Raw genomic sequence first — 23,635 nt, 5'->3', positions numbered from 1 at the left:
ATGGGAAAAGATCTAGTTACTCAAAGTGATTCTGTTTCTACTTGGTTTTGAAATTATCATGGAACGTCATTCTGATGCTTACTTGGAAAACTAGTCTCTCATAAATATCACGTTGATTGAGTTTATCTAGATTTTATCCAGAAATTTAAAATTAAGTTGTAACATTCTACACTCCCATTTCCTTCTTTGTACTTAATTCTTACAGGTACGGGTCTTTAGAGAAGCCAAAGTTTTAAAGATGAGACATTTCAAATTCTTTGAGCCAAAGAGAGCTTTTTTCCAAAGTATATGGTACTTGGAGTCAAGATATTTTTTGTTTTCTAAAATTGAGATATGTTTCAAAAATAAAACACACCATTTTCACTCTTTTAAAGTTTATAATTCAGTGGTTTTTAGTGTACTGATTGTGCAACCATTACCCTGTCTAATCCATAACACATTACCCTCCAGAAAACTCCATACCTCCCCTTCGCCCCTCCTCCAACCTTTGATAATTACTAATCTATTAATAGTTTCTGTCTCTATGGATATTCCTATTTCGACATTTCATACATATGGAATTATACAGTCCATGATTTCTTTCACTTGGCATCGCGTTTTCAAGGTTCCTCTATGTTGTAGCACTGATTGGTACTTCATTCTTTTTTATGGTCAAATATTCCATTCTGGGACTTCCCTGGTGGCTCAGTGGTAGAGAATCCGCTTGCATGCAAGAGACATGGGTTCAGTCCCTGGGTTGGGAAGATCCGCTGGGAAGGAAACAGCTACCCACTCCAGTGCCCTTGCCTGGGAAATCCCATGGACAGGGGAGCCTGGCAGGCTACAGTGCATGGGGTCTCAAAAGAGCTGGACACAGCTTAGTGACTAAACAACAGCAACAAGTACTTCACTGTATGGATGTAGCACGTTTTGCTTAGTCATCGATTGAAATGAGTCGTTCCCATTTTTGGCCATTACAAATAATTCTGCTGTAAATATTCATGTACAGGTTTATGTATGAACATATTTTGTCAGTTCTCTTGAGTGTATACCTAGGAATGAAATTGCTATGTCGTATAGTAACTCTGTGTTTAACTTTTTGATGACCTGCCAAAATGTGGTACCATTTTACATAAAACATGTTTATGTATCTTTGCTGTTTGTAGGCAAAATGTACATTTCTATCCTAGGGGATTCCTTTTTAGTTTCAAAAATTTAAAAAAAAAAGCACTTGAGTGAATTTTAGCTTGAATTTTTAAGAGAAAAGATTAAATAGAAGAAAATTTCACCTAACAAAATGAAACGATAATTTTTGTAAAAGTTTTACGTATATGTATCTTTTCATTTTTGAAAAATGTATTAATGAATGAAAGGATTTGGTATCTGTATTTCTAAGAATTAAAAATTGAAACATATTCAGTTTACTCATCACTAAGGAAAGAGTGTTATGTCAAAACAGTGTTTAAGTTCTTCTTTAGAAAATATTTCCATCACTAACTCTGAATAATGAAAGCAATTATTTTCGATGTGATAATGCATACTGTGTTTAAAAAGATATTTATATTTGCCATATACAGACTTTAAACCCAGGACATAGAACCTCGCTTATAGATGAGAGTCTTCTGGAAGAGAAGAGTGACAACGTTTTTGTTGAGTACCAAGACTCGAATATGAAGTAATTTTGCACATGGCATTGGTAAGGCGTTCTTTCAGGTGCAACAAGCTCTTGGCCACCGATTCCTGGTGAGTGTCCTCAAGTATGATCACTGGCTTTTATTTGATAATTTCTCCCCAGTGTTGGTTTTCTAGGTATAAATTATCTGAATGTCAAAAAATCAAAGTATTCCAGAAATCCATAAATTTTACCTGCTGCTGTTCTATTAAACAGCACATTTATTATTAAGCAGCAATTCTCTCTACTCTTCTAGAATTGCAGCCACACAATCACCCAGTGGGAGAATGTACAAGGCCACAGGTTCTTGCTCTCCTATTCACTGGGTTTGAATAGCAAAAACCTTCTTGTGTCCAGAGCTGCAGGGTCCCTATAACTAGCAGTTATAGCGCTTAGGACAATGCACTGCATGAGTGTGGTAGGCAGAATGATGACCCCCCCAAAGCTGTCCACGCCCTAATCGCCTGAACCTCTGAATGTGTTGTTATGTGACAAGGGAGAATTATGGTTATAGATGAAATTAAGGTTGCTAATCAGCTGACTGTGCAATGGGAAGTTATCCTGGATTATCTGAGGGACCCAGTATAATCACAAGGGTCCCCCAGCCCACTCAGCCGCAGTGTCCCCTTTTGGCTTCCCTGGTGGCTCAGGCAGTAAAGAATCCTCCTGCAATGCAGGAGACCCGGGGTCTATCCCTGGTCGGGAAGATCCCCTGGAGAAGGAAATGGCAACCTACTCCAATACTCTTGTCTAGAGAATCCCATGGACAGAAGAGCCTGGCAGGCTATAGCCCATGAGGTCGCAAAGAGTTGGGCACAATTGAGGGACTAACACACTGGAAGTGAAGGAGGGAGGCAGAAGATTGAGAGTCAAGAGGGAGATGTGATGATGCAAGCAGAGGTCAGAGGGGTGTAGCAGGAGAGAGACTTGACTGGCCACTGCTGGCTTTGAAGGTGGAAGGGACCACAAGCCAAGGAATGCAGGCAGCCTTTAGAATCCAGAAAAACCAAGGAATCCGAGTGTCCCCTGGAGCCTTCAGAAGAGACACAGCCCTGCCAACATCTTGATTTTTTTTGTTTGCCGGTGAGACCTATTTCAGACTTCTGGCCTCTAGAATGATAAGAAAATAAATTTTTGTTGTTTTATGTCACCAAGTTTGTGGTCATGTGCTATAGCAGCAGTAGCTAACTATTAACAGTATGAGATTGTTCAAAGTGACTACAAGAATATTGGGAGTTATGACAGGGAAATGTTAAATAGTGAGAAATATGGAAAATTTTGAAGCTGATGAGCATGTATTGATGGGCAATGAAGGAAGAGAGGGTGATGGGAAGGAGGCTTTTTCCATACTGTTTCCCAAATCATCTCCTCAGCCCAGTTAGGTTTCTTCCATTCTCTCTCCTTCTGGTTGTTATCACTTAACAGCATCCAGAATACCTTAATCTTTGCAGTAGTTCCTGGGCAAAGCTGCTTGCTTCCTGCTCTCTAGTTTTTATTCTGAGAGTCATCTCCTTTCACTTACCATCCATCCAGGTCTCACCTTCCCAGCGTCCCTATGGTACCCAGCACAGTGAGGGCCACATTAAAGGGTGTGAATACTTCTTGATTGATTAAAAAGAGGAAATATGGTGATGCTATCTGGAGAGAGGGTAGCATTCATCTGGTCACTGATGACCATCAATTAGTGATAGCAGCCTATTAGAAACTTAAAAAAAAGCTTTCTGGAGTTAATTCCTGTGTCCTTTTGCTTTTTAGTTTGTTTTGCATGAAAACCAACAGTTTAAATTAATTTGCATTTTTGTTTTTTGGTAGGTCACTCATACTTATTCTCTTTTCTGTACAATATGCATATGGGGTAAGTCCATTAATGAGCTCTGATTCCATGTTGAAAATTTACTTTACTGAATGCATTACTTTTATTATACTGTCTTAAACCATTTTTAAAAATTGAAGTATAGTTAATTTACAATGTTGTGTTAGTTTCAGAACTAAAGGAAAAATGACTCAGCTATATATCTCTATCTATCTGCCTCTTGATTCTTCTCTATTATAGGTTATCACAAGATATTGAATATAGTTCCCTGTGGTATACAGTAAAGTCTTGTTGTTTATTTTATATATAATGGTGTGTTTATATTAATCCCAAACTTCTAATTTATCTCCCCCACACCTTTGGTAACCATAAGTTTGCTTTCTATGTCTCTGAGTCTATTTCTGTTTTGTTAATAAGTTCATTAGTATCACTTTTTTAGATTCCACATGTAAGTGAGATCATATGGCATCTTTCTCTCTCTGTCCGACTTACTTAACTTAGCTTCACTTACTTCATTCTATCCATGTTGATGCAAATGGCATTATTTCATTCTTTTTATGGCTGAGTAGTATTCCATTATGTATATGTATATATACACACACATTTCATTATATATATATATATGCACATATATGCATATAATAGCACATCTGTATCCATTCATCTGTTGATGGACGTTTAGGTTGATTCCATGTCTTAGCTATCATAAACAGAGCTGCTGTGAATATTCTGTTGCATTTGTCTTTTCCAATTAGAGTTTTCTTTGGATATATGCCCAGGATTGGGGTTGCAGGATCACATAGTAACTCTATTTTCAGTTTTTTAGGGACTTCTATATTGTTCTTCATACTGCCTACACCAATTTGCATTCCCAACAGCAATATAGGAAGATTCCTATTTCTCCACACACTCTCCAGCATCTATTATTTGTAGAGTTTTTGATGATAGCCATTCTGACTGGTGTGAGGTGATACCTCATTGTAGTTTTGATTTGCATTTCTCTTAGTGATATTGAGCATCTTTTCATATGCCTGTTGGCCACTTGTATATCTTCTTTGGAGAAATGTCTATTTAGGTCTTCTACCCATTTTTTATTTGGTTGTTAGAGTTTGTTTTTGTTTGTTTGTTTGTTTGTTTTGTATTAAGCTGTATGAGCTCTTTGTCTATTTTGGAAATTAATCCCTTATTGGTAGCATCATTTGTAAATATTTTCTACCAGCCAGTAGGTTGTTAGTTTCAATTTATTTATGGTTTCCTTTGATATGTAAAATATTTAAGTTTAAATAGGTCCCATTTGTTTATTTTGGTTTTTATTTCCATTACTCTAGGATACAGATCCAAGAAAATTTTGCTACAACTCATGTCAAAGAGAGTTCTGTCTATATTTTCATCTAGGAGTTTTATACTATCCTGTCTTTTAGGTCAATAACCTGTTTTGAGTTTATTTTTGTACATGGTGTTAGGGAATGTTCTAAATTCATTCTTTTACATGTAGCTGTCCAGTTTTCCCAGTAACACTTATTGAAGAGATTCTCTTTTCTATATTGTGTATTCTTGTTGTAGATTAATTGACCATAAGTTCATGATTGTATTTCTGAACTTTCTATCCTGTTCCATTGACGTATGTGTCTGTTTTTGTGCCAGTGCCAACTGTTTTGATTATTGTTGCTTTGTAGTATAACCTGAATTCAGGGAGCATGATTCCTCCAGCTCTGTTCTTCTTTAGACTGTTTTGGCTATTCGGGGCTTCATGTGTTTCCATCAGTTCAGTTCAGTTCAGTCGCTCAGTCATGTCCGACTCTTTGAGACCCCATGAATCCCAGCACGCCAGGCCTCCGTGTCCATCACCATCTCCTGGAGTTCACTCAGACTCACATCCATCGAGTCAGTGATGCCATCCAGCCGTCTCATCCTTGGTTGTCCCCTTCTCCTCCTGCCCCCAATCCCTCCCAGCATCAGAGTCTTTTCCAATGAGTCAACTCTTCACATGAAGTGGCCAAAGTACTGGAGTTTCAGCTTTAGCATCATTCCTTCCAAAGAAATCCGAGGGCTGATCTCCTTCAGAATGGACTGGTTGGATCTCCTTGCAGTCCAAGGGACTCTCAAGAGTCTTCTCCAACACCACAGTTCAAAAGCATCAATTCTTCGGCGTTCAGCCTTCTTCACAGTCCAACTCTCACATCCATACATGACCACAGGAAAAACCATAGCCTTGACTAGATGGACCTTTTTCAGCAAAGTAATGTCTCTGCTTTTTAATATGTTGTCTAGGTTGGTCATAACTTTTCTTCCAAGGACTAAGCATCTTTTAATTTCATGGCAGCAGTCACCACCTGCAGTGATTTTGCAGCCCAAAAAAATAAAGTCTGACACTGTTTCTACTGTTTCCCCATCTATTTCCCATGAAGTGATAGGACCAGATGCCATGATCTTCGTTTTCTGAATGTTGAGCTTTAAGCCAACTTTTTCACTCTCCTCTTTCACTTTCATCAAGAGGCTTTTGAGCTCCTCTTCACTTTCTGCCATAAGGGTGGTGTCATCTGCATATCTGAGGTTATTGATATTTCTCCCAGCAATCTTGATTCCAGCTTGTGTTTCTTCCAGTCCAGCCTTTCTCATGATGTACTCTGCATAGAAGTTAAATAAGCAGGGTGACAATATACAGCCTTGACGTACTCCTTTTCCCATTTGGAACCAGTCTGTTGTTCCATGTCCAGTTCTAACTGTTGCTTCCTGACCTGCATACAGATTTCTCAAGAGGCAGGTTAGGTGGTCTGGTATTCCCCTCTCTTTCAGAATTTTCCACAGTTTGTTGTGACCCACACAGTCAAAGGCTTTGGCATAGTCAATAAAGCAGAAATAGATGTTTTTCTGGAACTCTCTTGCTTTTTCCATATAAAATTTAAAAAAAAATTGTTCTAGTTCTGTGAAAAAATACCATTGATAATTTGATAGGGATTGCATTGAATCTGTAGATTGCCTTGATTAGTATGGTTGTTTTAACAGTATTGATACTTGCAATCCGAGAACACGATATATCTTTCCATCTATTTGTGTTGTTTTTGATTTCTTTCATCAGTGTCTTATAGTTTTCAGAGTACAGGTTTTTTTGCCTTTTCAGGTAGGTTTATTCCTGGGCATTTTATTCTTTTTGATATGATGGTAAGTGGGATTGTTTCCTTAATTTCTCTTTCTGATATTTTGTTGTTAATGTATAGACAAGCAAGAGATTTTTCTCTGTGTTGATTTTTATCCTATAACTTTGCTAAATTCATAGTTTTTTTGGTGACATCTTTAGGATTTTCTGTGTATAGTATCATGTCATATGCAAACAGTGATAGTTTTATGTCCTCTTTTCCAATTTGGATTCTTCTTTATTTCTTTTTCTTTTCTGATTGCTCTGACAGGACTTTCAAAACTATATTATGTGTAAGTGGCAAGCATGGGCATGCTTGTCTTGTTCCTGATCTTAGAGGAAATATTTTCAGGTTTTCACCATTGAGTATGATGTTAGCTTTGGGTCATATATGACCTTTATTATTTTGAAGTATGTTCCCTTTAAGCCCACTTTTTAAGCTCATAAGTGGATGCTGAGTTTTATCAAAAGCTTTTTCTACATCTATTGAGATAATCATATGGATTTTATTCTTCAATTTGTAAATGGGTTGTATCACATTGGTTGATTTGCAGGCAGGTCTTGAAAAATCTTTGCATTTGTTGGATAAATCCCACTTGATCATGATATGTAAGCCTTTTACTATATTGTTGGAGTTGGTTTGCTGTTATTTTGTTGAGAATTTTGCATTTATGTTCATTAGCGATATTGGCCTATAATTTATTTTTTGTAATATCTTCATCTGGTTTAGATATCAAGGTGATGATGGCCTCATAGAATGAGTTCAGAAGTATTTCTTCCTCTGTTATATTTTGGGATAGTTTCAGAAGGATAGGTGTCATCTCTTCTCTGAATGTTTGGTAGAATTTCCCTGTGAAGCCATCTGGTTGTGGACTTTTTGTTTGTTGAAATTATTTTAGTCACAGATTCAATTTCAGTACATGTAATTGGTCTTTCATATTTTCTCTTTCTTCCTGGTTCAGTCTCAGGAGATTGTACCTTTCTAAGGATTTATCCTTTTCTTCCAAGTTGCCGATTTTATTGGCCTGTAGTAGACTTTTATGATCCTTTGTATTTGTTGTGTCAGTTATGACTTCTTTTTCATTTTTAATTTTATTGATTTGAGCCCTCTCCTTTTTTTCTTGATGAGTCTGGCTAAAGGTTTCTTAATTTTGTTTATGTTTTCAAAGAACCAGTTTTTAGTTTCATTGATCTTTTCTATTATTTTCTTGTCTATGTTTTATTTATTTCAGTTTTGATCTTTACGTTTCTTTTCTTCAGCTACCTTTGGGTTTTGTTTGTTGTTCTTTCTTTATTATACTTTTAAACAAGTCACTCTCTTGGGCTTTTTTTCTCATTTGTAAAAAGGAAGTGTTGGATTAAATGGGCTGTAAGATTTCTTTTATATCCTACCATCAAGACTAGTAAAATTGCCTAGGTATTAGACATTTCTTTGTTTTATAACAGAGCTATTTTTTCAAAACTTTTTTTCAGAGGGCAGAAGGAAGCAGCTAGGCCATTACAAGATTAAATCAAGAAGTATAAAATTAAATTTGAACATTTTACTCAGGAGAAGGATAAGCCTTGAACATTCTGTTCTGCTCCTCTCTAGAGAATCTAAGTGATTAAACCCAACTTCAGACATTCTAGGAAATCCTATTGGAGGCAGCCTGTATTCATGTTGATCTTGAGACAGTCAGACTGGTTTAAATCACGCTAATAAATACATCTCTGTCTATCCATCCTGTAGCTTGGACCTATCCAGTCCAGCTTCTGTGATTCAAGTTATCATAGGTCTTTTCAAAGTGAATCAAAATAGAAAGTTGCCATTCATTCTCCTTTCTCTTTTAGGCAGGAGCAGAAAGCACATGCATTAAAGAATAGGATGCCCTGGGTTCCTCTGCTGGTGATTCATCTCATAACCTATTCAAGACTCAGTTTTCTCCTATGGGAAGTGGGTTTGATAAAACTTGCCCAGCTTAGTTCACAGGGATTTCAGAGCATCACCACGAATAATGAACAGAAACACACTGAAATATATGTTTGTGGATTGTTTTTCCTCTTACCTGACTTTTTAAAGTTTCTTTTGTATTATGTTCTTTTTTTCTGTTATAAAAGTCTATAGAGTGCTAAATTGTACGTCCTTCACTTCTTTATGTTTCATATGAGTGCATATAATGCCTGAACAAAGATTATTTTATCTTTGCTCTTCCTGCCAGCTTCTGGTGTGCAGAGATTCTAGAGATTTCCCACAGAGTGAGTGTACTGTAGATAGATTTTAAAGGTAGAGATATAAATTGATAAAATCTCTGTGGAAAGTCAATTTGGCATCATCTATCAGGATTTTGAATGCATGTGCCTATTGACATAGCAATTTCCCTATTTGAAATTTATCATATATATTTATTCTGACATGGATGAATATATATGCACAAAAATATTAGTTTAAAGGTAGCATTCAGAAGCAAGAGGGGAGATAATTAAATGTCCATTAATAAGGACTAACTAAATAAGTTATAATATTGAGTTGGCCAAAAAGTCCATTTGGGTTTTTCTGTTAAATGTTATAGAGAAACCCAAGCGAGCTTTTGACCAACCCAATATTTTATTTAGTGGGTAGCCATATGCAGTAATTCAGAATGACTTTGAAGACATAAGTGAGAAAAGCAAGGTACAAAGAAATATACCTTTTGCATAAAAGCAAAACAAAGATAAAATCGCCAAAAGTGTGTGTGTGTGGTCATTGTGTATTAAAAAATATGCTCAGAAATGCCCAGACATGGACTTGAGGTGAGCAGTTATCTTTAGGAGAAGGAACTGGGGACCAGAGTTAGAACAGAAAATTTCTTTTTCCATTACACTGTTTTGAAGTGATTGAATTATCATGTACATATGTTATTTGTTTAAAATAAAACCCATAAAAGCACAAATGCAGGACAGATCATTAATCTAGAAATTAGTAAAATATTTTCTTGAACTTTCTATGCAACAAATATTTGTTTAAAATATCTGGGATAAAACAGATAGTGAGTTTTATTTTTTTCTCTTTGAAGAGTAACATTGGTTTTTGAGAGTGCTAGTATATTCCCAGAGAATGTGGTTTGTACTTTGAATGTTGACTTGTGTGAGATACTGTCTTTATCTCTTTTTAATGGGGTTATACAGTCTGGTCCTGAGGTACACTTTCTTCCTTTATAGATGCCTCCCTCCTTTAAAGTGATGTTTGTTGGGATATGTCTGATGTAGAAGAACTTTGTAGGGACTAAAATTGCTTCTTGCTTTTTTCTTTTATTGGTCCAAGTTGAAGTTTTCTATGTGTTTCTTTATTAGAATTCTTCTAATCTACTTTGAACCGATTCTTCTCTGAAATGTAATTTTGCTACAAACATCTCAGTAATGCTTAGCATAATAAAGTTTAAAAAATAAGAAACTTGCCTCTATTATCAAGCCATCTAACCAACTGACCTTCTTTTTTCTCTGGTTGTTTTGGTATTTCACCAAACACATAGTAATGAATCCCAACCTTAAATGAACCCAAATGTTCAGAATAGTTATTTTAAGTGCTTTCATGCTGTCCTGACCTGGCCCTGAGCATTTGATTTTTTTTTTTTTTTTACCTTATCAGGGTTTTGAACTTAACATTTCTGCATTCATAGATAACAGTGTTACCCAAAGCTCAAGAGGTATATGTTTCTGAAACTTCAATTACATTTTTTAACTTAAATTATCTAATTCCTTAGCTCTTGTCAAGATTCAAATTTTTATGTATTTTTCAATGACCCATAAGAGTTATGTTTATAAAATGTACTTTTAATTAATGATTAATCAAAATATTTTTTCTGAGCACATTTTTCAAGAAAAAAGAAGTCTTAATTGTATGATTGAAAGGAAAGTATGCCACTTAGACTCCTTTCCCTCACATCACATATACATATACATTTGTGTATGTATATGGGGCTGTCTACTTTTGTACATGTATATGTAATGAAGGGGATATGTATACATTTGTGCATTTCATACATATACATGTATACTCATGTATGTTTTACATAAGTGTGTTTGTGTATTTATGTATAGTGTATTTATGTATATACATATCTTCTATATGAACTGTGCGTATTGCTGTGCAGAATCTTTTAAGCTTAATTAGGTCCCCAAGAGAAAAACACGTTTTGTATATTAATGCATATATGTGGAATCTAGAGAAGTGGTAGAGATAAACCTAGTTCCAGGGCAGGAATAGAGGTGCAGACATAGAGAAGAGACACATAGACACAGGGGAGGGGATGAACTGGAGATTAGGGTCGACAAATGTGCACTGTTATGTAAAACAGATAGCTAGTGGGAACCTGCTACATAGCACAAGGAGCTCAGCTGGGTGCTCTTTGGTGACCTGGAGGGCGCAGGAATGGGAAGAGGCAGTGGGAAAGCCACAGGAAGGGGATGTATGTACACATATAGCTGATTCATTGCAAGGACTGATGTCGAAGCTGAAGCTCCAAAACTTTGGCCACCTGATGCAAAGAACTGACTCACTGGAAAAGACCCTGATGCTGGGAAAGATTGAGGCCAGGAGGAGAAGGGGACAACAGAGGATGAGATGGTTGGTGGGCATCACCAACTCAGTGGAGTGAGCATGAGTTTGAGCAAGCTCCGGGAGTTGAAGATGGACAGGAAATCCTGGTGTGCTGCAGTCCATGGGGTCGCAAAGAGTCAGACATGACAGAGCTACTGAACAGACTGATAGCCGATTCACTTTGTCATACAGCAGAAACGAACACAGCATCATTGTAAAGCAGATATACCCCAATTTTAAAAAAGAGGACAGTACATATTGGTTCAGTTGTGTGATCTTTCCCCATTACGTGTTGGTTTACACTGTTGTTAGTTTTAAAAGATCTGTTAATTATAGAAGTGTGTGGCCCTATCTGGGGCTTCCTAGATGGCACGAGTGATAAAGAACCCACCTGCCAATGCAGGAGATGCAAGAGACACAGTTTCAGTCCCTGGGTCAGGAAGATCCCCTGGAGGAGGGCATGGCAACCCATTCCAGTATTCTTCCCATGGACAGAGGAGCCTGGTGGGCTACAGTCCATGAAAGAGTTGGACACAACTGAAGCGGCTTATCAGGATACCTTGGTCCTGTCCATACTCTCGGCTCCCAGCACCGAGAGCTGATGCACCACCTTTGCCCTCTCACCATGCAGCGCTGACCGCCATGAACGAATCGACGCTCAGTGTGTCTTCACTGCAGGCGTGGCATTCTGGCTGTCGTTAAGGGTCTCTTTGTGGACACCGTCCCTCTAGGACTATACTTTTGTACTGAAGCGACTGAAGACTTGCCATGTACATAAGGAGGGTTTGTGAGAAAATGGGGCTGATTCTTCCCATAGGGGTGTGTGTGTGTGTGTGTGTGTGTGTGTGTGTGTGTGTGTGTGTGTGTAGGATGGGTTAAAGTTAAGAAAATATATGATCATGTTGTAATTTAACTTTCTAAACAGCGTGGTAGAAAAGCTAGCTTGAAGTGGGGAAAAGGCCCAAACTGTTCAAGTTCAGAAGCTTTTGGTTTGAGAGAAACATCAGAGGAGCCGTCTTGGGGTGTCAGCAAGCTGTAGGAGGAAGAGTTTTAATTCAAGTGCAAGACTGTGACGGCAGTGCTGACCCATGAGGGCCTCCCTGGGGGACGCATGCCCTAGCTGATCCTGGAGGTACAGGAAGAGAGTCTTGGAAGAAAAGTCACTCTTATAATTTAAGTTAGACACCGTGGTATACGTGCGGTTTTCCCAGCTACATAGTTAACATTCTGAAATTGTTCGCAACTTGGTAAACAAACTCTTACCAGAGAGACAAATCATAGAAGTTTCTGGTTAAACATAAATGACTTCAAAGGAGGTCTTTAAAACAAAAAAATCCTAGCTCATGTAAACTTTTGTCCTGCCCACATAATCATGAACTCCTTTTAAAAAAATTTTTTTAACTAATTATTTTTGAGTATAGTTGCTTTGCAATGTTTTATTAGTTTCTGCTGTACAGCACAGTGAATCAGCTATATGTATACACGTATCTCTTCTTTTTTTGGATTTCCTTCCCATTTAGGTCACCACAGAGCACTCAGTAGTTTCCTGAGCTATAAAGTATGTTCTCATTAGTTGTCTATTTTACACATAGTATCAATAGCATATATATGTCAATCCCAAACTCCCAATTCATCAACACGTTGATTATCAAGCCACAGTGTAACTTCTTTGCCTTTTTGTATATCAGTATTAGTCTTTTCAGAGACTCAGACATAAAACTATACTGTGAACATCTCATTAGTTAGAGAAACCAAGAGTACTTGTTTTAATGTATATATTGTGTACCCAGCTAGGTGATGAATACTGGTCGACTAAATCAATGCTTCACTTTCTAGGGTGGAAAGAAGTTTATTGGTCTCTGTGGAGGAAGAGATTGCTCTCTTTGCCAGTGCTTTCCTGAAAAGGGATCTCGGGTGAGTCATGTAAAATTCAGCATGGGTTGTGGGAGGGGAAAATGGGAAATTACTAATCAAAGGGCATAAAGATGAATTATGCAAGATGAATAAGCTCTAGAGATCTTCCACCCAGCATCCTATCCACTGTCATCAATACATTATTGTTGAATCACTTTGTACAGAAAGGGACCTGGTGTACACAGCCCACGCTGGGTCACCATATCGATATTCATGTTTTAAAAGCACTAGTTGAGAAGTATTAATACTGTCATGAGTTAAGAAAAAACCCGCTTAACTTTGTTGAAAGAAGTGTTTCTAGGCATTTGACTGCATGACTCTTGGACGTTTTTTATAACCTTGTGGAATAGTGTTCCGTAATCAAAGTGACAGTTGCATTAATCACGTGCTCCGTATGTGCCAGGCACTGGTCTGACGTGCTCAAAATGCTTTAGCTCACCAATCCCTCACAATAACTCTCTTCCCATCTTATGGTACCATCTTTGCAGAACCAAAGACATCAGCACAGAACAATTGAGCACCCTACTCAAGTCCACCCAGGTGGACTCAAGTCCACAGTGCTTTTGATGACCACACTCGATTCTCTGTCCTGAGAGGCACAATAATAACCCTCTTGGTTACAGTATATGGGGTCTCTTGAACATGTATTTGTAAACCTCTCTCACATATCCTGACAGCAGCAGTTGGCAGGCACTAATTCACCTGTGCTGGGACTATTAGACCAAACCATCCCATTGGTTAAAAACACTCCCACCGAATTACAAGAAAAGAGTATATTACAGAAGTTTTTTACAATTTTGAGTCAGATCAGTGATTTTTGAAACGTGTCCAGATGGATCCAATAGGGCTGTGTGTGATGCTCAAAAAACACAATTCCATAAAGATCAGTCCACAAGGATCCAAAATATTACTTTTCTGAGAGAAAGGACCGTATATCTCCCACACAGCATTGCTTTATCTTCACACAGTAGTCATTCAATATGTGTGTGGTTCCTTTGTCAAGCCCTTTGCTGTAAGCAGCTTCCTTGTTGAGCTTAAGTTATGGCAAATCCCTTTCTGCTTGAACTGGTTTGTTTCTTCTCCAATACATCACAACTTTTGGTGATCAGAATCTATCTTGAGCTTTTTCCCCAGCCACTTTTATGATTTATTTATTTTTTAAAGTCTTCATTGAATTTATTGTAGTATTGCTTCTGTTTAACGTTTTTATGGCCGTGAAGCACATGGGATCCTAGCTCCCCCATCCAGGGATTGATCCCTTACCCCCTGCATTGGAAGGTGAAGTCTTAACCACAGGACCACTAGGGACATCCCGACGATAAAATTTGAAAACTGCATTTGCCAGAAAGCAAAGTTAGGACCCTAAAAACGAGCACTTTAAGAAATGCTTTAGCTTTTTTCATGTCAGTGGTCCCAATAGTCAGGAAAAAAGCCTGGTGCTTTTACAAGGTTGTCCATGTAAACGTGCCAAGATTGCAAGCCAAAATTTTAAGACCCCTGGAGCTTGAGGTCCAAGAGAAATGAAGGGATCAGCTCCATGGCAGGAATGGGATGGGAACACCACAGAACAAAGATGAGACCAGGTAGGTGTGGTCCTCTGACTTAATGATGTTTGGAAACTTTTTTTTTTACTGACACACCTGCATGTGGTGGTGCTTCTGGTTCCAGTCGTTCATAGGCCATGACTGCTTGATATCTACAATGCTTAGGACAGCCCCCCATCAAAGAACTATCCATCCTCAAATGCCAGCAGTGCCGAGGTTGAGAAATCCTGCTCTCAGTCCACAGCAGTTCTGAGGCCAGAGGAATATTATGTCCATTGGTCAATACAGGGAACCCTGGATTTCCAAGAGTTTTAAATAACTTGGTTATATGTGGAAGGGGTGGGTGTCCCGGGTGGCTCAAACAGTAAAGGGTCTGCCTGCAATACAAGAGACCTGTGTTCGATCCCGGTGTCAGAAAAATCCCCTGGAGAAGGAAATGGTAACCCACTCCTGTATTCTTGCCTGGAGAATCCCATGGACAGAGGAGTGTGGCAGGCTGCAGTGACCTCCATGGGGTCACAAAGAGTCAGACACGACTGAGCAACTAACACTTTCACTTTCACGTGGAAGGAGCAGGGACCACTTCCAGATGTCTGGTCTCGGTCCCAGCATCTGCCCCGTGGTCCAGGAGAAGAGGATGGCACTTGGGTTCAAACGCCAGTTCTCATCCTAATATTCGGGAGCCCCCATGGCCACTTGAATCTACTCAAGCCTGGGTTCCCTTATATTTGCTCCCTTGATACTTTGTCTTCCGTGTCCTTGGGCTGTGGAACCATCACAGGCATTTGCGTCCGTAGGGTATGTGCTGTCTCTGATCACCAGACCTTCAGCGAGGTGGGTCAGGAAGGGCTCACAGGGGTGGGCCTCTGTCTTCGTGACCTGCTGTCTTTGTCCCACTTTCTGGGTGGTCGAGAAGAGCTGTGTGCGGAACACCGGTCAACCTCTGCCCTTCCTGGCACAGATGGATCCCTGGTGATGGCTGCGAGGCGCTGGCGACGTTCTCCAGCTAGGAATTTGGGAGCGTGGCTTGTGCATAACTGGGAGGAGGTTTGGGAGGCGGCCAGCCAGTCTCACGCCATCTCTCCAGTCACCGCAGTGACAGCTCAAGGTGGGCGATAGAAACAGAAATAAGCTGAATTACGAGGGTTGAGGCACTTTCCAAGGTGGCACAGCTGAGTGGAACAGCAGGGCCTTCCTAAGACGGAAGTGATGCCTCTTCTGGCTGAATGGCTGACTGAGTAGTTTGTCCAGCCCAAAATCAAAGCTGTTGTGTCTATAGTAAGGGCTGGGGAGCCAAGCTGGGCGAGGGTTTCAGTGGAGACAGAAGCTAGGGTTTGAGGTGGAGTTAGGATGCATCTCTCTTCTCCAGTAGACCACATTTTGTCAGTCCTTCCTAAAGGAGATCAGTCCTGAGTGTTCATTGGAAGGACTGATGCTGAAGCTGAAACTCCAATTCTTTGGCCACCTGATGTGAAGAACTGACTCATTGGAAAAGACCCTGATGCTGGGAAAGAGTGAGGGCAGGAGGAGAAGGGGATGACAGAGGATGAGATGGTTGGATGGCATCACTGACTCAATGAAGATGAGTGTGAGTAAACTCCGTGAGTTGGTGATGGACAGGGAGGCCTGGCGTGCTGCGGTCCATGGGATCTGGAAGAGTCGGACACGACTGAGCCACTGAACTGAACTGAACTGGGATGCATCTAAGGGCAGGAACCCAGGGGGTTCCCTCAGTCTCACTCCTGCATTGCTGGAGGCTCACAGTCCTGCCCCAACATGTGTTCTCATCAGTAGTCACCATCGCCTCCCCTTGGACCGTCTCCCACTGCATCAGCTGGGTTGCTCACTGTCCCTCAAACACAATCTAAACATTCCCACTCCTCTACCTTTTTAAAAAAAAATGATTATAGCGGTTTTTATTGTAATATTCATATATGATCATTATGGACCATTTAGATAATACTGAAAAACTTTTTGTTTGTTGTTGTTCAATCATTCACTCATGTCCAGCTCTTTGTGACCCTATGGACTGCAGCACGCCAGGCTTCCCTGTTCATCACCAACTCCTGGAGCTTGCTCAAACTCATGTCCATCGAGTCAGTGGTGCCATCCAACCATCTCATCCTCTGTCGCCCCCTTCTCCTCCTTCCTTCAATCTTTCCCAGCATCAGGGTCTTTTCCAATGAGTCAGCTCTGGAAGTAGCATAATAAATAATCCAGGGATTCATGACCAGAAAGCAATGACAATATTTATTGATTTTATGACACATCCCCTCTGCCCTTTTCTGGGATGCCTTCCCACTTCCACTCACTCTCCATCTTTTCCGCCCTTCCTAGAGGAACTCAGGAGAGACTCCGCCCCCCACAAGGTCTCCTGCCTGGCCCCAGACAGTGCGGATGGCCCCCTAATGGCAACCTGGTTCCCTCTGGGATGCTTTTTGCACTCTGACCTATAGCTCTGGTTTCGACTGTGGATGTGTCTGACCCTCTTGATTAGATTGTAAGCATGTTCTCCTTACAAGTGGTTGTAAAGGATACATGTAAAATGTTTATGCTGGTTCCTGGCTCGTAGCGGATGCCCTAGAAATATAAGTTGCCTCCATTAGTTTCTCCTCTTTGAGAGCTGAGAGTCATTTTTGGAGGTATTTCTTTGAGATGATCGCAGTAGATGGCAGCTAATAGGTAGTTAACACACTTAAATCAGTAACTTAAAATTCGGATTTGAGCCTGGACAGGATTTGGAAGTCTGAGCTGGTAGCCAGGGCACAAGCACCATGTATGTGGGAAGACCTGCCAAGTCCAAGGGAAATGGGAATAGAATTAGCAGGAAGTTTCTCCTCTGAGTCTTTCACACACAACGTGCAAACCCGTTAGTGAGCATCTCACAGAGTTTAGAGTTTTTGTCATAACAACTCTATATCAGGTAGAACCAGAAATAAGCGCTTTGAGCTGCAGAAGGGAATGTGGCCACTGCTGTATTGAGATCTTTTGAAGGTTTCGTAGCATCCTGGAAAGACCTCGAGTCTGAGGGTAGGACACTGGGAATTACCGCTTTGGTTTTGGGGGGAGTTCAGAGCCCTCACCTGGGAAATAAGAGTTTGTACTAAAGGACTGGTCCTGTCCTCCTGTGGGAGGTTCTGTGATGTGGGCATGACTTTTCACATATGACAGTAACTTAATTGGCTTCTGAAGTATTTTGTGACTCTGCATATCATTTCCCCAAACCCCATTATAGTCCCTCTTTATGGATATTAATGACATAGCATTGGGCATGATATCAAATTATTCTTTATCAGTTTCAACGGGAAGATCTTCTGGAGGAGGAAATGAATGGCAACCTACTCCAGTATTCTTGCCTGGAGAATCCCCCAGACAGAGGAGCCTGGCGGGCTGAAGTCCAAGGGGACATAAAGAGTTGGACATGACTGAGTGCAGCACAGCAGTTTCAAAGGAGAAATCGCTGTGTTTTTTGATGGATGTCTTCTTGTAGGGAAAATTACATACGTGTTATCACAGACCAGGATGGAACCTTTCATAAGGTTGCTTTAGTAACTCACTTGATAATAAAGACATTTTCTATATTTTATTCCAGAAAAAAAAATACTGTTTTCCATTCAAGGGAGTCTTGTAACTGTTAAGTCAATAGAACTTTATAGTTTGGTAGTTTTATACATTAGAAGGTCAAATGGCTTAAAACTCACGATCTGACTTGGTTTATTTTTAGTTTGGAAACCAAAATCACCCATTAGAAAACCAGTCTTTCTTTTGGGAATTTTAAATCACCAAAATACATACAGGTATTTTTTTCCTGCAGTCTCCTTCACTTGTCCCTTCCACTCCTAAGAGCTTGCAGTCCATGATAAAAATGGAATTTCCTTGGGAAATTTTAACTATTGTTAACATTTTTCATTATCATTGAATGATTTGCATGCAGAGTTCTAGAATTCAACCTCTTTATCACTCACGCAACTGTGTTCTAGTACAGTCTATAACTGTAGCCTGATAAATGGTTCAGAGCAATTATTTTCATGTTCTCGAAGCTTATGTAAGTCGATTATGTTACATTTTGATAGACGCAAATTCCAGTGACTGCAGAGAAGTTGGCAAATTTAGTCTGTCACTACCCCTTGGTGATTTGGTTCTGATGTCTTCTTTTTCTTGCTGCCTCTTTCTTCTCCGGGACCGACTTCCTAGCTCACTGTGTCTCTGCTGGAGAATCGTCTGACATATGAGGTCTTATCTGAGCTGACACATGCAGGTGCCTTGAGGTGACAGCAGGTGACCTGAGTGAGGGGTCCCAGGAAGGGACCTCAGCTTTGGGGACTCTGTGGGGCTGAGTGGTCCTTTTGTAAAGGGATCAGCATTAAAAAAAAAAAAAAAACCATGGTGCTTAATAATTAAACAGATTTCCTGATAGAATTCAGCCTACCACCTGCCAGCTTGTAACTGGTTTATCTGGTTAAAGTAGTTCCCCTTGTCATAAATATTAACCTTAAATTTTAAAGAATGGAAACATACAGAAGTTAAGACTGAATCCTATATGTCAGTGCACGAGAATATTTCTGAACAGGGCATGGGAGACCTCAGGGTAGAAGGGAGATATCATTTTATATCATTCGGCTTCTTAATAATATCATTAATAGCCAATATCTATATAGAGGAATGGGGCTTCCCAGGTTATTCCAAAGAACCCGCCTGGCAATGCAGGAGACATAAGAGACGTGGGTTCGATCCCTGGGCTGGGAAGATCCCCTGGAAGAGGGTTTGACAACCTACTCTAGTATTCTTGCCTGGAGAAGCCCATGGACAGAGTAGTCTGGCAGTCTAAAGTCCATAGAGTCGCAAAGAGTCGCACAGGAAGTGACTTAGTCCTCACGTATATAGAGGAATTGGAGAAGGCCATGGCATCCCATTCCTGTGTTCTTGCCTGGAGAATCCCATGGAGAGAGGACCCTGGTGGGCTGCAGTCCATAGGGTTGCAAAGAGTCGGACTTGGCTTAGCAACTAAACAACCCAGAGGAATAACTCCAACTAATTAGCATGGCTTTCAGTATGCCGACGATCTTGCTCTCTAAACCCAACATTTGTGCTTGAAAAAGGAAAGCAAGCCTATATTTGCCCACTACTTTTATTAAATAATTTGCCTCTATTATTTACCAAATGGGCTAACTGTATGAAACCTCATCAAGAAACCCCAGTGACGGGTTGGGTCTGAAGGTAGATTTTGGTATGTCTGCCCCGGTCAGTCACCTCATTAAATGGGCAATGTTTTATAGCTGTGCCCTTGGTCTCCTGGGTGGAGTTCAATCCTGTGTGTGTGTGTGTGTGTGTGTGTGTGAGTGAGTGCGTGTGTGTGTGTTCGTGCACACGCTCAGTTCAGTCCGATAGCAACGATGATTGCTGAGCTCTGCGACCCAGAGTGAACCGTGGCCAGGCGGGCGCAGAGCTCAGCAAATGTGGGACTAGGCTGAACTCTAGAGCATCAGGGTCATTACCAAAGTGGAGTCAGCCTTGGTGGTGGTGGTAAGAAATAAGGTGCTTTTCCACGCAGGGCATCTTCCACACAGGAACACGGGAGCAGACTTTGTGACTACAAGGACAGCTGTTTTGCACCAAGGTAGCATGTGACTAAATTAGTTAAAGTGAATTACAGAGTTTTTAGGAGAGAAAATTATATTTCTCCTTTCACATGCCATTTTCTGTAAGTTGCTAAGAAATCCACAGGGAAACAGCTGTGTCTTCAAGTGCTGGGTTTTTTTTTCCACTCCTCTGTCACATGTATGTGAATTTGCAAATCACTGTTATTAGCCATTCTTTCCTTCTACGCCATAAAGAAGGCTGAGCACCGAAGAATTGATGCTTTAGAATTGTGGTGCTGGAGCAGACCCTTGAGAGTCCCTTGGACTGCAAGATCAAACCAGTCAATCCTAAAGAAAATCAACACTGAGTATTCACTGGAAGGACTGCTGCTGAAGCTGAAGCTCCAATCCTTTGGCCTTTGAATCCTGATTCGGAGAGCTGATTGACTGATGCTGAAGGCAGGAGGAGAAGGGGGCAACAGAGGATGAGATGGTTGGATGGCATCACTGACTCAATGGACATGAGTTTGAGCAAACCAGGGAAGGACAGGGAAACCTGGCGTGCTGCAGTCCATGGAGTTTCAAAGAGTCAGATACGACTGAGTGACTGAACAATGGCAACAACGATTTCTTTCATTCGTTCAGCAAACAGCCATTGAGCATTCACCATGTGCCAGGCATCTGAGGAGGCTGTGAGGCCTTGGGGGTAAAGAGGTGGGTCCCTGTGGCCCGGAGCTGGGAGTCCATATAGCAAGACAGACTCACCTTCCAGCAGTTCCTCCTGGGTGCCTGATGAGTGCCAGATGTGGGGTGGTCTGGGTGTTTCAGACGCATCAGGGAAAAGAATAGACGAAGACCCTTTCTTCCTCCCTGGGTGGATAATCTAGTGCTCTAACTTGATTTTGCACAGAAGCCTATGTGTGCATGGTGGACGGTGCCAGGATATCTTGGACCTGGTGGAAACAGAGGTCACCCAGCAATGGCCTAGGGGAAGCATGGCGTGTTCTCCCCATAGCAGGATGGAGACCCATTCTCTGCCTCTTCCAGCCCCGGCTTGTGGCCACATCACTTCAGCCTCTGCCTCCATTCCTTCTCCCCTGCATGTCTGGACCAAATCTTCCTCCATGTCCCTCTTATAAGGATACATGTAATGGCCTCTAGGACCCACCTGGATAACACAGAACAAAAGCCATCCTCTCAAAATCCTTAGGTTTATTACATCTTTTGCCACTCAAGGCAATATCCACAGGTTCCAGGCTTAGGGCATAAACGTATCTTTTCGTGGCCACACTTCAAACCACTGTAAGTGTTTGGGCAGAGACAGCAGCGCCTACTTAGGCTCTGAAGTGAGAAGGAGATGGGCAGGCGTGTTGGATGGGCCACGAGGTGGCCAGCAAGGTTTGATCATGTAGGTGAGGGAGCGAGTGGTAAGGGATGCAGTTGAGAAACCAGATACGTATGGGTTATCCTGAAGGATAGGAAAGGCTTTGAAAGATGTTCGGAGGAGTAGACACAGGTTGGATTTATGTTATAAGAACATGCTGGCTGCTCTTGGGAGGATATAGTGAAAGTGATGAGGGGTGGGGAGAATTATTAGGGAAAACCTGTCAGGAGGCTACTGTAGTCGCCCTGGTGGGAGGTCATGGTGGCTCAGCAAAGGGGCAAGTGTGGAGGGGAAGAGCGTGGGTGTTGAGAATATTCGGGAGGCAGATAGGTAGGAAGGAGACTCCAGGTGGGGCAGGGAGCACACGGGACACCCTGGGGTGATGTGAACAGCTGTGTGGACGGAGATGGGTGGCCGAGGAGCACACGTAAGGGGATGATCATGAGTCTACTTTGCATACTGATATGTGGCCGGCGCTCAGAAGAGAGTCTGGGCTAGGGAGGGAAACAGGATACTCAGAGCTGGAGGTGCCTGGCTCCAGGGAGATGGGCAAGTCTGCCCAAGAGAAAGTGGCAAGAGGTCAGGGCAGCCCAGCAGAGCTGCAGAAGGAGGAAGAGGGGCCAGCACTGGAGACTCAGGATGGGGAGAAGGATGGGAATGGCCAGGGGCAGGGACCCCTGGAGAGCAGAGGAGAGAAAGAGAGACACCTGGATTCTAGCTCCTCGAGTGGCATTCCAGGAGCTCTCGGCGCTGCCTGGTGCATTCCCATAGCAACGGAAAAACCAGATATGGGTTATCCTGAAGAATAGGAAAGGCTTTGGAAGATGTTCGGAGGAGTAGACACAGGTTGGATTTATGTTATAAGAACATGCTGGCTGCTCTTTGGAGAATATAGTGAAGGCAATGAGGGGCAGGGAGAATTATTAGGGAAAACCTGTCGGGAGGCTACTGCACCCTGGCGGGAGGTCTGCGCTGGAGACCATTGTACCTGGAGGGGTACGAGGCTGGGCTAATGTTACACCATTACTGAAGATGGGAAAACCAGTGTTCCATGACCTGGATCAAGGGGTGACCTTATTATTTTTTTTTAAATTGAACTATAGTTGATTTACAGTGTTTCAGGTGTATAGCAAAGTGATTCAGTTATTCACACACACACACACACACACACACACACACACACACACACACACTCTTTTCCAAACATGCTACTGAAGATAGTTCCCCATGCTGTATGGTAGGTGGGTGACCTTGTTTATCATTCAGTAGCAAATGTCTTCTAGTTCTCAGTACAGCATTTTTTCCCATTGCATCAAGCTTCCTCTTAAAGAAACAACTTTTTTCTTTTATTTTTGAGCTATATTATATGAGGGGAGGAATGTTCACTAAACTTATTGTGATTTCATGATGTATGTGAGTTGAATCATTATGCTGTACATCTTTAAAAAAAAATCTGGCTCCGCTGCTCTGCATGCAGAATCTTAATTCCCTCACCAGGAATGGAACTGAGATCCTGGGAATTCCCTTTCTTCCAGTTTTAATGATATACTTGATACCGCACTGTGTAAGTTTAAGATGTTAATTCCCATGGGGAATTAACCTGTCTGTCCACTGGTTAGGGCTTTGCACTTTTGCCGCCATGGGCCCAAGGGAACTAAAATCCCACAGACTTTGAGGTATGGCCCTCCAAAAAAAAAACTGGAAAAAAAATGATACAAAAATACAGCCTATTTATCAAATTAAAAGACATTAATAAATGAATTTTACATGATTTGGAAGGACACATTATTGTCTTGCTTATATTAATGAAAAAATAAATAATACTCATTTAACCTCCATTAAAAATTTTTTTTAAACAGCTGAAAATCCTGAGTCAGTATTACTTAACTGACCAATTTTTTCCTTTATTGAGTGAGGTGAACTTAAGGCACAAGAAAACACTTGCCATTGCAGTCCGGTCTCCTTGGACTGTCTACTCTTTGAGTAACACCTTTTTTTTTGTTATTTATTTTATGATCCTCCTATATCTCCAGCAGTTGTTTCATTTGCAATAGAGAAG

General features: G+C 41.1%; 1 protein-coding gene across 4 annotated transcripts in view; it reads left to right on the top strand.

Annotated features, from left to right (window-relative positions):
- COL4A4 (collagen type IV alpha 4 chain) overlaps positions 1-23,635 on the top strand; it is a 152,661-nt gene that overhangs the window by 13,709 nt on the left and 115,317 nt on the right. For all 4 annotated transcript variants that reach the window (XM_042244323.2, XM_060411348.1, XM_027965246.3 and 1 more), the window contains exons 2-4: positions 1,557-1,722; positions 3,464-3,506; positions 12,992-13,069. In XM_042244323.2, coding sequence (XP_042100257.1) covers positions 1,667-1,722; positions 3,464-3,506; positions 12,992-13,069 — 177 coding nt within the window. In that variant the 5' untranslated portion in view covers positions 1,557-1,666. The remainder of the gene's footprint in view (positions 1-1,556; positions 1,723-3,463; positions 3,507-12,991; positions 13,070-23,635) is intronic.

The sequence above is a fragment of the Ovis aries genome, chromosome 2 (assembly GCF_016772045.2).
Source record: "Ovis aries strain OAR_USU_Benz2616 breed Rambouillet chromosome 2, ARS-UI_Ramb_v3.0, whole genome shotgun sequence".
NCBI lineage: Eukaryota > Metazoa > Chordata > Mammalia > Artiodactyla > Bovidae > Ovis > Ovis aries.
The sequence above is the reverse complement of the archived record's forward strand: the minus strand, read 5'-3'. Positions and strand labels throughout refer to the sequence as shown.